The sequence below is a fragment of the Telopea speciosissima genome, chromosome 1 (genome assembly GCF_018873765.1).
Source record: "Telopea speciosissima isolate NSW1024214 ecotype Mountain lineage chromosome 1, Tspe_v1, whole genome shotgun sequence".
In the NCBI taxonomy this organism is placed as follows: domain Eukaryota; kingdom Viridiplantae; phylum Streptophyta; class Magnoliopsida; order Proteales; family Proteaceae; genus Telopea; species Telopea speciosissima.
Window position 1 is genome coordinate 86,073,099 of NC_057916.1, and position 15,249 is coordinate 86,088,347.

Genomic DNA, 15,249 nt, shown 5'->3' on the forward strand with positions numbered 1-15,249 from the left:
CGGAGAGGGCCCCTCAAATAATGCCAGGTTTCGATTGGCTATTGGTAAGGAGTTTCTTGAGAAGCCACGATGTAAGTAAGGTCCCGCTGGCACGATCGATGTTGGCCAAAATACTCTTAAATGACGTACATATCCCTCCTCTTGGCACGATCGATGTTTGCTAAAATTCTCTTAAATGACGTATATAGCCTCTGTACCGAAAAAGTCCTCTACTGCCGTGCTGCCCGGCAGGACCGTGCTGTACGCAATGTCCGCCTTCCCCCTGCCCAAATGCCTTGCCCAAGTGAGGATAAGACGATCTTTGAGCACAGCACCGTGTCTGGGCAGCACAGTCCTGCCGGGCAACTCAGCAGCAGAGGATCTAGATCAAAAACCAAAAAGACGTATATACCCCTCCTATTTTGTCCCCCAATCCGATGGTTAATGGTTCAATCAGTTTCCAAAAACCCAAAGTCTAAGCTGAACCAATAATAAAGAATTCCGTCTGGTTTGGTCTGATCGTCTTTTTTCAGCTTGGGCTGCAGTAGGACACCTCCCCCGGATTTGTCTCCTGTCCTGCAGTGGTGGGAGCTGGAGCATCCAGCCCAATAAAACCACCTGAAAATAATAGGGGTGGGGTGGTCATTTCACATATGGGGCCCAGGTGGGATCCACCTGTGAAATGACCACCCCACCCCTGTTTTTGCTGTGATTTTGCTAGGCTGGACGCTCCAGCTCCCGCCATTGCAGGACAGGATCCTTTTCGGACACCCCCCCCCCCCATGCATTAGGCAAATGACGGAGAGGCATTTGTAGCTATCCAATCAGGCTTTAGGCATACAGCTTCATATATATTTCAGGTGTTACTTACTTACGAAGGAGAGGCATGTCTAGCTATAGCTTCCTCGTTGAGACAGTGAAAGCTCCATTAGTAACCCACGCACATGTATGTCTTGGTGAATCCCATCTCTATATATTAATTCAGATATTTTGACATTGACCATTAGCCCCTGTCGGGTTGTAGCAGAAGCCAAAATAAAAAGCAACAAAGTAGAGAGCATGGAGTGTTGGGTTCACTGTACCTGTTGTTGTTTTAAAAGCTAACAATAATACCTCAGAACACTTGGGATTCTTCTAAAGTGATAATAAAGTCTCTGTTAGGCCATTTTGGTTCTTCTGTGTTACGGGGACACTTCTAACAATTTTACATATTTGGATATGGCTTTTGAAGCCTCACAAGGGCTAGCTCAAGATCATTCAAACTAGTAGTCCACAATTCATATACATATATATAAATTCTCATTTATATATGTAAGGTTGGCCACTAATTAATTAACCAGCTGGTCAGTCCATTGAATTGAATTGAATCATGCACATTAAGATTCCATCTGAACGGCTGTGAATCGTTCACATACGTGAAGATTCCCTGCACACGACAGGGACTTGGTAATATAAGAGTGAGTGAGTAGGGCGGGGGCAAATCACATCCACAAAAAGCTCCTGTAAGCAAACTTTAGCTAACGAATTGAAAGGCCAGTCTTGAAGATCAGTAATTGTTATCCCATGGCACATGCACCAACTTTCATAAGATAGAGACCTCCTCCAAACTCTAAATACTACAGACAACAACCCCAAGTACCTGTCTAGGATATATCCTGTTGGCTCTTGCGTCCTCTCCGAATCTCCTGCTAAGTTTTTAATAGCCAGTAATTTAAGCAGGTTGTAATAAGGGTATACTATGTGCATGCTCTCAGAACATCCCCATCCCCCTCCCCAAAATAAAAATTATGTTGGGCTAAAAGTGTCGGAGCAGCATCCGAGTTGAACAGCTAACGCACGTTCCCAAGCCCTGGTGAGCATATATAGTATGGGAGAAAGATGTTGACATGTTGCTCTCGTTTTATATCGGCATCTTACATGTCAAATCAATAGTGAAGAGAGAGAAGAATTCAGTGGTGTCAAATCTATCATACAGGAGCATTCGCGTATTTAATTAGTGAGGAGAGCAATGGTGTCAATCTTTGTGAGATAACATGTACTACAAAAAGATTCTCTGAGTTACCAAGGGCATCTACGTATTTAGTGACGAGAGTGAGAATGTTAGTTTTTGTGAGTGGACGTGTACTGAGAAATCTCTGACTCACCAAGGGAGGGTAAGCTAGCTAATACTCTTTCTCTCTGGCCTTTTTAATTACATGAAATGATCTAGTTGCCCTCCACTTGTGCTCTTCTATGTTGAAGCAGTTTCAATTCCCTTCACCTCACGATGAATGTGGAATTTCTTCACCGATGGGTAGGGGTGTCAATCGATTGGTCTGGGCTGGTTTAGGTCAGGCCTACTCAGTCCCCACTACTTTAGGATTCCCACACCGTGACAGACCTCTTTAAGTAGGACAAAACTTGGCTACTGCCCCAATCATAGATGCGGACTTGGAATCTTGAAGGATATTTTGAGAAATATAAAAAACTGAAAGGGTATTTATGAACCCAAAGGAGAAGGGAATTTTTCCAAGCAAGTTGGTACCTATCATTTGGGGTAGCAGGAACAAAGCTAGAGTTGCAGCCAAATTTATATTTTTCCCTTTAAGTAATCGATCATATCATAGGTTAGGCATGATCGCATTTATAAATGGTCGGTCAGGTACCGGTCTTTAATCAGAATAAACAGGCCTTAGATGGGAAATGGAGTCATTTATCTCTAAATGGACTGTATGCACCTCAGCGGGCTATTAATTAAATGCTTCAATTTTCAAAGGCTTATATTATCAAGATAATAAGGTATAGAGTTTAGTGATATACAATTGAACATTTGACTAATTCAAAAGGGCTCATTGACGATAAAAGTTTAAATTGATTCATCATATTCATCTACAGCAATAGCAATTCAGCAGCAGTCGGGCTTAATCGGATTAATCAGTGCAGAACTAGAATTGACACCCTTGCCGATGAGTGTGGGTGCCTTGGAATGGACATTGGAAAAAGAAAAAAAATTGGAAGGGTACTATAAACTTCATACAGTGGAGGGGGAATTATAATGATCCTAAATGGGTGTGCTATTCCCTCACCCACGGTGGAGAAAAACTTTCTCCAATAACTTTTGCCTTTTAATTTTGAAAAACATCAGCCCAAGAAAGAAAGAGACGGTGTTGGGTCAGGGACTCCAATATGAGGATGTGTATCCTTTTGGGCCAGCCCAACTTGTTCCTATGCTAAACATCAAGCAAAAAAACATCACCAAACTTATAACTGCGACAACATGGTCCATTTGGAACATGCATGAAGCAATACAAGGACCACCAATGCAAGTTTATAGGAATCGGTACCAGTATTGATACCGATGGGCATATAGGCCCTAAATCGGACGTAAATTCAAAAACACTTCATGTTTTTACCAATACTAGAACCATTTAGGTATTATATCGGCGATACCAGTCCATATCGACCAATCCGACTGATATGACATCAATACCTTGCTCCATGAGGTCCAGAGATCAATAACCTAGTCAGCCTCTTACGGTGATTGGACTACCTGGTTGTTTGGATATATTCTACCTATATTGCCTATGGATGAGGGGAGAATGGATAAATATCAATCATTGCTAGGGGAGGGTTCACTTAGCACCCTTTTTCTCCATCTCTCCTTTTCACATGAAATGACTTTACTGTCTTCTTATATATGAAATCATTCTGTCCCATGTCCCATGTCCCACGTCATTGGTGTGCTTCTTTATATTGCTCATGTCCTCTAAACATTTTCCATTCAAAATGTGTAGTATTCAAAGCTCTAATGGGACCTATTAGAGTAGTAGGGACGAGCTCGGCCCAAATTTCATTCATATAATAGAAGTTGGAAACAGACATATATAAGCTCTATAAACTTGGAGGGAAAAGCATTCACACAGCGGTAGTGGGAGAATCTGTCAAACCACTTTAGTAGTAGCATGGAGATATATAACATAATTCACATAGGATCCACATGGTTAAAGCAAGAGAAAAATTAATAATAAAAAAAAATCGATGTAAGAGGATGATGGTATACTAACATCGTGAGAAATTTTTCTTAAATTTGTATTTATAGATGGACATCATAGTTGGAAAATCAGGTTTTCGACTCAACTCATTCTTTTCAAAACCTAGTGATTTGAACGAGTCATGGTTTTCTTTTTATTTTATGATGTTTTCCTTCTCTTTCTCCAAGTGAGGAGGGAGTGAGGCTATGGTTGCTTCTTAAGTGAGAAGAAAAAGAAAATGTGTTACATTGAGGAAAACAAACAAAAATTTTAAGTCTTATTTAGTTGTAGACCAAACTTATGGTCTATGAATAGCATATGATCCAATAAAGAAAAACAGACTTGGTGAGTTCACATGACTTGGAGTGACTCAATCATGTGGTATGTACTGTAACAACTAACCATGGTTATGTGTATCAGTATGCTGTATCGGTCACCACCGATGCCTATATCGATATTGAATACCGATGACATCGATACATATCAGTGATAGTGGTATCTTTATCTATGCAACTAACAATAAAATAAAAGGTATTTATTTACCAAAAAAAGAAGGCTGTCAGATTGCGTGGTGCCTACGATCAAGCATAAGAATGGCCAAAATGACCTCCATGAAATGAAAATTTCCACCTGTATCCTATTGGATACTAACGAATTAACTATGCATTAATGCAGGGTCAAGCAGCCTGGCAGCGATTTCCTCCCTGTATTTAGTTAGAAGTGACACGCACCGACTTTCTGCTGTCTTCCACAAATCTTGATTAGCTCTTGGCATCCACGAAAAGCTACTCTCCTGTTTCCCTTCCAATTAATAATACGTTCTGGTGAAACTTTTGTAACCTTTTAATTGAACAAAGGTTCCTCCTATACTGGATTACAGGTTATATTTATCCCATTTAAATACCATTTCATTCTCCAACAACTCACAATTTTTTCTTACACCTTTCTGGCGGTATATTTAGATTCTTCCTGTCTCGCACAAAATTTGTGGATTCTTCAATATATTTGGATGAATCATGGAACATATTTTTTTCCACAAAAAAAAACACTATTTTTTTATACTAGTCTATTTTTTAGGGCGCATGTTTTCTGTCTGGTCATTTCGCTCACCCTCCATGTATTTGTGCATGTCATGCGCTCCAATGCAGAGAACTTTATCCCCTTCTTTATATAGAAATGAGGACGCTATATATAGATATGATTGAAAATATCGACTAAAAAATGATCTGTTTTTTAATTTACGTTTCATATTGTCCCAATATGGGTCGATACCTGGCGATCCATATTGGAACCGTATCAATATCAGCGATAACTGATATATGTAATGTTTTAGGGATTGGTATTGGTACTCAGATCAGTTTTAGCAGATACTGGTTCAAAATACTAAAGTTTTGGTTTTTTACCGATATGATCAATCCGATACTAACACATTGAACTGTGTTGATACAATCACTAATATATACCAATGCTGATGCCGACACTAATACTGATATTTAAAAACCATTGTAATTAAGTACAGTCTAAAGTTTGGGAAGAAGAACGATGCCCAATCCCATGAACCCCTCAATGAAGAGATGCACATGAACATCAACAGAGGTGATTATTCATTTGCAAGGGACGAGACGATCATTTCAGGTGGGGCTATACCTAAGCGCAGGGGCCACACGACGAGGGCAGTTTTTTCTTCTAACCCATCAACATGCCTGACGAAATGAAATTATATGGTAGTAGTCCAACAGAGTTGGTGTTGATGCTGATCCAATCTCTCTCACCTCGTGGTGGATGTTTTTCTTTACATTATGTTTAAATTTTTTCCAAAACATTTTAGCTAACATCAGCAAATTTGCCACACTAAACACAGGTGTACGTGGAATTGGTCCAGTGGAGCGCCCTTCACATCCACAAACGCTTTTAAGGTTTGATATGATTTGTTCCTATGAGATTAAGACAATCTGTCACAGCCACATCAGCATTTTCTTTAATTTAAGTTTTGATTCCCCATATAAACCCCTATTGGTCAAGTTTTAATTATAAATAAGTATTAAAAGTATCATAAATTGAATCCAAAGTGAGGGAGAACTACAAAACTACCACTAAATTCCTCATTGCCCAACATTTGCTTCCATAAGTCGAATTGGATTTATTTCTCCATCTTCCTACCTACAAAAGGAATTTACTGCAAACATGAGCTCCAATATTTCTTTCTTCACTTGTTGTCGTAGGCATTCTAGTATTCCTTTAGATGTATGCGAACACACTAATTTTGGGCAAAGTATTTAGGAAAGATCAACACAAAGAGCTTCTACGGATTATCTCCATCTCATAGAAACCATGATCAAGTGTCACTCATCCTTTTGATCTATCTTCTACATATATTCTCTACACCCACATATAATATTTATTCCCATTGTATATCTAAAGGGAAAATTTTGTGGTAACTAATCTTAGTTACAGCAAGATTGTAATTTTACTTTTTCACCCATTGTCTTATTTGAAAAAGTTATTTTAATCATGGATAAAAAATGGTTTTCAATCTAAGTTGAAAGTGATTTATCATCATGTCATTTTCAAAAATCGTCACTGTCCATGTGAAATCACAAGATTACTTATATATTAAATAATTTTTGGGAATAAAACAAGGGGCAAAAAACTAAGGTTACAACTAAGGGTGTCAATTGGGACAGTTCCCGGTATTTGGGACGGGACGGTACCGGTATCGGTACCAAAAGTGCCAATCCCAGTATTGTCCCATTTAGTTAACGGGACCAAACCTAGATCCCAGTCCCGATTACTAGCGGGACGGGACGGTACTGGTTCTTAAACGGTCCTAAGCACTGTAGAAAAAGGGAGAAGTTTAATTTTTTCTAACAAGGCGGGTTTATTAGTGTTGTGGAATTTGTTCACTATCATGAAATCTAAGTTGTCTACTGCTTTTTGTAAAGCAACTTAAATTATGAAATCATAGTTTTACTTCTTCAAACTTCCTAAGATCACATATAATAAGCTTCTCATTTTTTAAAATCTAGAGAAGTCTTACAAAATGGAAGAATCCCGTTGTATTTCCTTTTTGATTTTCCCAAACAAAACTTTATTTATCACACATGTCACATGGTGGTATGGTATGAAGTATGAAGTGCAAAAAGAAAGAACCTGGTAGATGTAGTTGGTCGAGGGAGGAGGGAGTAGCACTGTAACAGATTTTGTGAGGAGAGACTTCAAGCTACGGCTATTGACCTGTTCTTCCTCTTCATATTCAAAAGGCAATTAGTGAAACCCTAATGAGTCGTAATTCTTATACCCTTTTTTTTAAAAAAAAGATCTTATATACTCTTTCTTTTTAAACGGTACTAGTAGTTTCGGTACCATCCAGTACCTAATTGGTATTTCGGTACTGGTACCGTTGGGAATCCCGTCCCAGAACCGTCTCGTCCCATTTATCATTCGGTACCAAAATCAGATACCAGTACCATCCCATTTACTAATGAGACGGTCCGGTACCTGGTTTTAGCGGGACGGTATTGGGACGGTTCCCGGTTCCGGTCCCAAATTGACACCCTTAGTTACAACGGATCTTTATTCCCTCCAGTTCCCTAACCGACCTAGTTCCCCAGTTCCTCTAACAAGGGGGTTGGAATGACCACCCTGCCCCTGCTCGAACACTCTGCCTGGGTGAAATCCACCACCACCCCTATTAGAGGAACTGGGGGACTGGGTCGGATAGGGAAGTGGAGAAGATAATTTTCCGGTTAAAACTTCTTTGTTCACCTACTTGGTGACCACAAGATGCACTCATATATCTAAAACACTCATTTCTTCTTTACATTGATTTGGAATATTTGGTTATCTTTATACTTATGAATGAATATGTAATTATTTAAACATTAAGGAATTGTATGCTTAATTAAGATTTTTTTTTTTTTTTTTGAATTTTGGATATTATAATCGTATCTGAAAAGGATTAAGAACTAGAACCGGCCCATCCATTGGGGCAATCTTGTCGATGGACCTAGCATAAGACGGATGATTTGATTTAAGCAATGTAATGGGCTAATCATGTAATCAAAATTGTTTCATAAATGGAGAGATTTTCATATTAAGCACTTAGTTAAAATTTAGGGTCCTATCTTGATTATATTAACCACCTATCATAGATTCATAGTATTAGAAAGGAATGACAAAAAATCACCATTAGTCTAAAACCATTCAAAGAAAATTTTAATTTTCTAAACATGGTGGAACCAGGGTTTTAAAAGAGCCAGAATTGGCCTCCAGAAATAGGGTTCAGATGATTCCAAATCAACTTGAATTGGGAACGAGTTCGACCGATTCCCCCTTTCCGATTCCGTTTTTTAAAACGGTGGATGGAAGTCTATAAATTCTGTCGAGGAAGAGAGAAAAATGAAGGGGGCAGACAAACGCATGGAGAAACACAGAGGTGGCATTAGCTTGTGAGACTTGTTTGGATGTTCAGAAATGAATAGAAAAGAAAAGGAAAAGAAGCTGACATGAAAATCAATTTCCAATTTTCCATTTTCATTTCGCCGCTTTTCGGAAAAGAAGCTGGCATGAGAATCTGAGGAATCATTGGAAATAATGAATAGAAAAGAAAAGGAAAAGAAGCTGACATGAAAATCAATTTCCAATTTTCCATTTTCATTTCGCCGCTTTTCGGAAAAGAAGCTGGCATGAGAATCTGAGGAATCATTGGGCGCTATTTCCAAAATAATCAGTCGTTTCAGCACGTGTTTCTTTGTTTGCCTCAAATTCCCTATGAAGAATGAACACGTCATGGGTGACGGAAGCGCTAACGTGCTGTGAACCTCAACTGAATCGGAATCTCTCACATGACAACCATAACATCACATTTTTTTTTTTTTTCTTTTCAATTCACTATCATTTCCTGCCAAATCACACTTCCACGTCAGCAACCCGCTTGATTTCTAAACTCTGCCAGGTGTACGGAGCATAGAACAGCTCGGACTTCGCTGAGGACAACGAAGCAAACACCCCATCTATTCGAGAGAAATATAAAGAAAAGGAAAATTATATTTATAAAGGATGCCACGTATGAACATGTTAATAACTGTACTTGTGGTTTGCTTCGTTGTACGTCATACGCCAGCTGTCATCCCACCGCTCATATGGATACGGCGAGAACGAGAACTCTTCTTTCGATGATAATAAACTCCTCAGAGAAAGGGAGACAAATAGAGAGAATCAGCCGGGCAACAATGTAAAAAACACCTCTTCCGCTCTCTCTCTCGCACGCGAGACATCTGGCTCTTCCCATCTCATCCCTTCTCTGCTCTTTGAAGTTGTGGAGCGAAGTCGAGACTCGATAGGAATCAGTGTTCGAAAGAAAACCTCTCCAGGCCCCAAGGCTCCATCAATCTCTTCTTCTTCGATATGGAAAAGGAGATGGGGATGCCTGTGGCTTCCCTCCATAAGAACAGCTCATCGTCTTCGACGGTCCGGTTTCTTGGCCTCCTAAAACAGCCGGATTCCGATTCGGTGCCCTTGGAATTGGACGAAAGCGAGGTGGTTTGGTCAGCTGAGCTCTCCGATTCCCCTCAATCTGATTCCCTCGGTTCGATTCGCTCTTCCTCCTCTACTGTACTACCGACTTCCCCTCCCGATCATCGCCACCGCCAATATCGGCCGGAAAGATTCGGTCTTTCGGCAGCTTTGTCGGACGACCGCCGCCCGCTTGTGCAGAGAAAACCATCCCTGAATCCTTCACTGTCCGCCGCTAGTGCGGCAAGAACGATTCCACCAGTGCCCGTTCCACGCTCCGGGGGATCAACCTCTGAAGACTTTTCAAACTCATCTTCAGGCAGAACCAAGTTTCATCAGTCTGCTCCAGTGAACGTGCCAGTCTGGATTAGGGGGGTTGTCAATGGAGGCCATGGATCTTCCAATTTGGGGACTTTCAACGAGGACGATGAGGACACGGTGGAGGAGATGCTACCACCGCACGAGATCGTGGCAAGGTCACATGCCACCACTTTCTCTATGTTCGAAGGGGTGGGGCGGACACTCAAAGGAAGGGATCTACGCCGTGTCCGGAATGCCGTTTTCCAGAAGACAGGTTTTCTAGACTGAAACTTGAAACCCCCAGTGACCTTATCTCTATGCCGCTTTTTATTTATTTGGTGATGCATCTCCTGTCAAAACGTTCCTCACAGGAAATTGTAATATTTCAGGTCCTCTTTTTATCTATATTTTTTTTGGAAACTTTTGTTCATAGGGGAATTCGTTGTCTTTGTGTTAATTATGGTTGATTACATTTTTTCATGAATTGATACTTGATGTCAACTTGTATTTATTAGACTGGAAATTTAAGAAGAAAGGTTTGGCTTTCCAATTTTTATGTGATTTCTTTGGTTTTGGTTTGCTATGATTAACAAATGAGCAGTGGGATGACCATCCATGAATAGGTTTAGTTCATTAGCCCAGAACAAAGGAGAGAGTCTTGTGGCCTGTTCTGATCTGAATCAGGATGAGGGACTTGCCCAAAACTAAACCTGTTCGGAAATAGGGAACAAGATAGAAACTAGAAGATTCTAGGTCATAGCATCTTATCTTTTGTTAATGGACTTAATGCAAAGCTTCTTTGACTAAGGAAACACCCTCTTTCATGGTTTATTCACATTTATGTTGAGATTTTATCATACTAAACAGTCTTGAAGAAATGGAAAGCATGCATGGAATGGAAGAAGAACAAAATAGCTTCCTTAATAAATATTCCATTCCACAAGTTCTTTTATAATATACATGGTGAAAACCAAGTAATTGATCATTAAGAGTTCTATGTCAAAGCAAAAGTTAAAACAAGTAAATCAAAAGTTGAAACAAGTAAATGATAAATTTACAATCATGTTTCTCAATACAAATGTCTGTTCAATGCACATCTTATATTAGTTGTGATGTTATTGTCCACTTTGCTTGGAAAAATCTTTTAACTGCAAGTTACCATGTATTAATAGGAACTAGGTGGGGATAGAAAACAACATAAATTGAAACGGCTAAGGCAGAGAGAGGAACAGATGAATGTGCAAATGAGCTCACATGTTCTGTGGTATTGAACTCAAGGCCATTTTGTGACCTTGAACACTTTCAAAGCAATATCAATTCCCATTGGGATCTCCGAGATGAAGAGCAGAACATTCAAAGCATTCAAGTTAATATGGAGATTCCTCGCTGTCTCGCTTCCCTTCTACATTGGAGGAACAAGCACGGCTGCAGCTGCCCATAACACAGTGATTGTTGTACCAGAACAACCATGCAAACAATAACACATGAGAATTCTGCATGCAAACCTCCCCCAGCCCACCTGATTGAGTTGAATTGGGAATGGAAACAGAGAAGAAGAAAAAAACAAAAGAAGACTTTGAGCTCTCTCCATAGTGTAAAATAAGTTCTCCATTCCATGCTGTGCAAGAGCAACTGACTACAATTGCAGAGGGGTCCCTTCATGGGTTTTTTTGGGTTTCGGGGGGCTGTGTTGGGCATCTGAACCTCGTCTGTGGGACAGTAAGGAGGTAATGATATGCATTCTTTTGGACAATCCAGGTTTTTGGAGTGGGGGTTGGGGATCTGAATTTCATCTGTAAGAGAGGGAGGGGGTAATGATATGCATTTTGGATGGTGAAAGCGCATTGTTTTGGTCATTACCTGCTCCTGCAAATAGATGGGGTCCTGGAAACGGCTTTCCTGTTGCAGAACCAACTCGAACACCCTAAATCCCAAGAGTATCGAACTTGATTCAAGTGTTGATCCCTGTAGGAACCATTCATCAACTCCTTCCTCTCCTGAATTTTGGAAATAATCATTACTTAACATTCATTATTATGCAGTTCAATGCTACCAGATCAATAATCGCCACAAGCTGATGACAAAGGTACTGATTTCCTACATAAACACTTGATGAGAAATTGTCTGCTGTCCTTACAGACACAAGCTGATGACAAAGGTACTGATTTCCTATGTAAACACTTGATGAGAAATTGTCTGCTATCCTTGAAGAAATTTATTACCTCTGTGAATGGAGCAACAATTATAATGGTTGATAATTTGCAATTGTGGGGTGAAACAAGCCATATAAACACCTGCTTTTCTGGTAATTCACGGGAAAGTAGATTGGTCATATAGTACCATCAGATGAGACCATGAGAGCTCTCCTGCTTGAGCCTATCTTATCAATTGGATGATCCATATTAACGGGCGTTAGGATTTGGTTTGCATCCAAATCCCATGCCCACAAGGAATCGGGATTTGAGTGCCGCGCCTCTTAAGAATTGGTGCCCTGACTGCCTCTTCTACTCTCGTCTTCGTCTCTCCCAAATCCTGAGTGAGTGTCTCTATGGATCTCCGTCATTGTCCTTGGATTTGTAGGGTGGTTTGCTGTGAAGAATCGTCTTCCCACAACCTAGTAGCGAGATCGTCATGAAGCCTGCGTTATCGGAGTTAATGCGGATTGAAGCATAGAGCAACCAGACCCTTTCTGCTGCGTGGGAAACATCGTTGAAGTAATGCCCTAACCCGTGTTGCTTCCGTTTCACAACGGGCATATGCCCTGATGCAGATCAAGATGATTATTCAAAAACATGTACTTCTTTTAGATCTACTGGAAATAATTTGGCAATTGGTTCATTGTTTTTTGGAGAGCTGGATCACAGTGAACCATCTCAGGAATTAGTCCATTATGATGTCCCATGGTTCGAGCCCTTTTGCCACCACCAGTTTAAGATGGGGGACTCATGGTTTCGCTTTTTATATTTCAAGGTTTAAGGGTCAAGTTTAAATGTTTAATGGCTTTCTCCAGCAAGCGATATCAATGTCAGAGAATGCTTTAGAGCTGTGTTCAGTTTGTGCGATAGTGGTCTGCACAATGCGATTCTCTTTTTTTTAAATACTGATTATGCTCATGATAATTGTGGTTATTATAATCAACTAAAGCAGTCTAAATTAACTATCGGCTATGTATCGATCCACCAAAGGGTACAGAATTTCTCCTCTCTTTTTTATCCCTTGAAATACTAAAGTGTTAAACCAAAAAGCTGCATGTGCTTGATAATATACCTCAGTGAGCTACTGGATTTTGGCTTCCACAGGCGAAAGGGAAACCGATGCCGTAGCTTCAGCCGCTCCTTCTGGCTGACGCAACTGGGGCATGCTTTATCTGCTTCTTCAGCTCATTGATCTCGTCCTGGATCGTCCTTACGCTACGCCATTGCCAACCAGACACCAAGCCCACAGCGTATTGAAGAACAACCCAAAGTCTGCGAGACAGGGAGTAAGATCAGAGATGAACAACTGGACTGGATTGCAGCCGCTACAGTCAACAAAGGAGGGGTGAGAATGAGAGATTTGGGAGTAAGATCAAATATGACCTTGCCTCTAAGTCTGCGAGACAGGGCGAACAAAGATTATCGAACTGCTAGGCGCCTCGCTCTCAGTGAAAGAGTTTCCAAGCATTTCACTTCCACAATGAAGAAAAACTTCATTTGAAGCTACAATCAAGGGCCAACCGATCAAGCACCCTGCACCTTGATCAACTTTACACAGGGGATTGGCCCATTGGACCCCATTTAAGAGGAAACTCCCCACTATTGTTTCAAAAAAAATCGACCGAGTCAGCCGACCTGAATCGGAATTGATCATGACAGATCACAGATCTGATTCCAGTCATTTCGGAACGTTCAATTGTATTGTTTTTTAGATTGGATCGCTGAGTTTTCCAGATAGAGGGGCCGATTCTGATCGATAAGGATTGATTTGAACCCCAATTCCGAGTTTGAAATCCTTGATTCGACCTGATTCCGAGTTGAAAATCCTTGGCCCCCACCTTGATTTTGGCAAAGCGAAAGCTTGATTAAGCATACAACTTGGGCCCGAGACTGTGACATGGCTATGCAGTAAGGCTCATTTAGCGTGATGGATCCACATCCTCTACTTCCATTCTATGTACTTCCATCCTACTTCCCTCGCTTCTCAACCCGCCATCTGTCTTTTTGAGCATCCAACGACTGGGATTCAATGAATTAAAATTTTTTTGAATTTCACTTTAGCCCTATCTGAACCACTATAAACCCCACTCAATCCAACCCAACCCAACCGGTTCTTATCGATCAAACCAAACCAAAGTCCATTGAAGAAGAAGAGACAGAAATGGAGTCATTGAAGATGAGACTCTTCGCCGCTGTGATCCTCATGGTCTTGGCCGTCTCGGCGGTTCAGAATGTAGTAGCAACTGAAGCTCCGACAATAGAACGAAAACGAACTAGACTCAGGACAACTTCACCTATAACTTGGAATCCATCACATTCACTTACACTTTCCCGACCTTGAGTTTCCTCTCAGCTTGACTTCCAAGACCCTCTCCATCTTCGCTAACATAGCCTGGTTAGGAACAGCTTTCCCGTTCTCATACTCCTGAACCAGCTGTAGCTTCTCGTTGATCTGCTTAGCCAGATCAGCCTGACTCATCTTCTTAGCCAACCTTGCCTTTTGTATGGCCTGTCTCACATCCGTCGCTATTCAGTTCAACGTCGTCGGTTCCGTCTCCTCGTCGAGTTTCCTGGCGTTGACAGCTATTGCCGGTGGTTTCTTGTTCGAACCCGTGTCGAACTTCTTTATTGTCTGAACCTCTGTACCCACACTTCTTTCCTTTTCTCCGGATGTTACAAGTTGAAAGAGTGCATGAAATCGGATGTGGAAAACTATAGAATTAGCTCTGTAAGAAATATGTGTAAAGAAAACAGAAATACTCTGTAGTGGTTGATAAATTTTCTCTTTCTTCTACCTTGGGTATCATCTTCTTTTTATTGATACTGTTGGATAGTTCGAGATTTTTTAGGGGATTCGTACGGATTTTACCTCCTAATTAACGAAAAGAAATTGACGAAATTGTTACGTAATGAGATTGAGTTTAATTTATGCTAATATTCTCCACTTGTTTCTTGATTGAAGATGGAAAATTTAATTATCGCTTAATATATAGTTGATTCAGCCCCAATCCTCATGGTCATTGAAGAAGGATTTGTTTGGGTGTGATCCGAGATTGTAATTTCAGATTTTCTTTGACCTATGTTGTATATCTCTCGATTTTTTTTTCTTATTCAGATGAGACGAGAAGGGAGAAGAACGTGGTTTAGGGCAAGAAAGCAATGAACAGAGTGGAAGGAAAGAGAAGAAGAGGTGTGATTAACATATTTTTTTTCTGTTTGGAATTTCGATTGATGTCATCGTTGTCTTAGCA

At 40.5% G+C, this 15,249-nt stretch overlaps 1 protein-coding gene and 1 long non-coding RNA gene across 2 annotated transcripts; both read left to right on the top strand.

Annotated features, from left to right (window-relative positions):
• Positions 1-1,788: 1,788 nt before the first annotated feature.
• Positions 1,789-13,261, top strand: LOC122649074. The gene is made up of 3 exons (XR_006331162.1): positions 1,789-1,799; positions 11,572-11,576; positions 13,133-13,261. It is a non-coding gene; the product is annotated as an uncharacterized LOC122649074 (long non-coding RNA).
• LOC122649072 lies at positions 9,205-10,353 on the top strand. Its single transcript, XM_043842435.1, has one exon. It carries the CDS (start codon positions 9,396-9,398, stop codon positions 10,089-10,091), a length of 696 nt encoding a protein of 231 aa, XP_043698370.1. The 5' UTR covers positions 9,205-9,395; the 3' UTR covers positions 10,092-10,353.
• Positions 13,262-15,249: the final 1,988 nt, after the last annotated feature.

Coding starts and splice junctions, on each gene's coding strand:
- LOC122649072 (XM_043842435.1), top strand. CDS start 9,396: ATGGAAAAGGAGATGGGGATGCCTGTGGCTTCCCTCCATAAGAACAGC.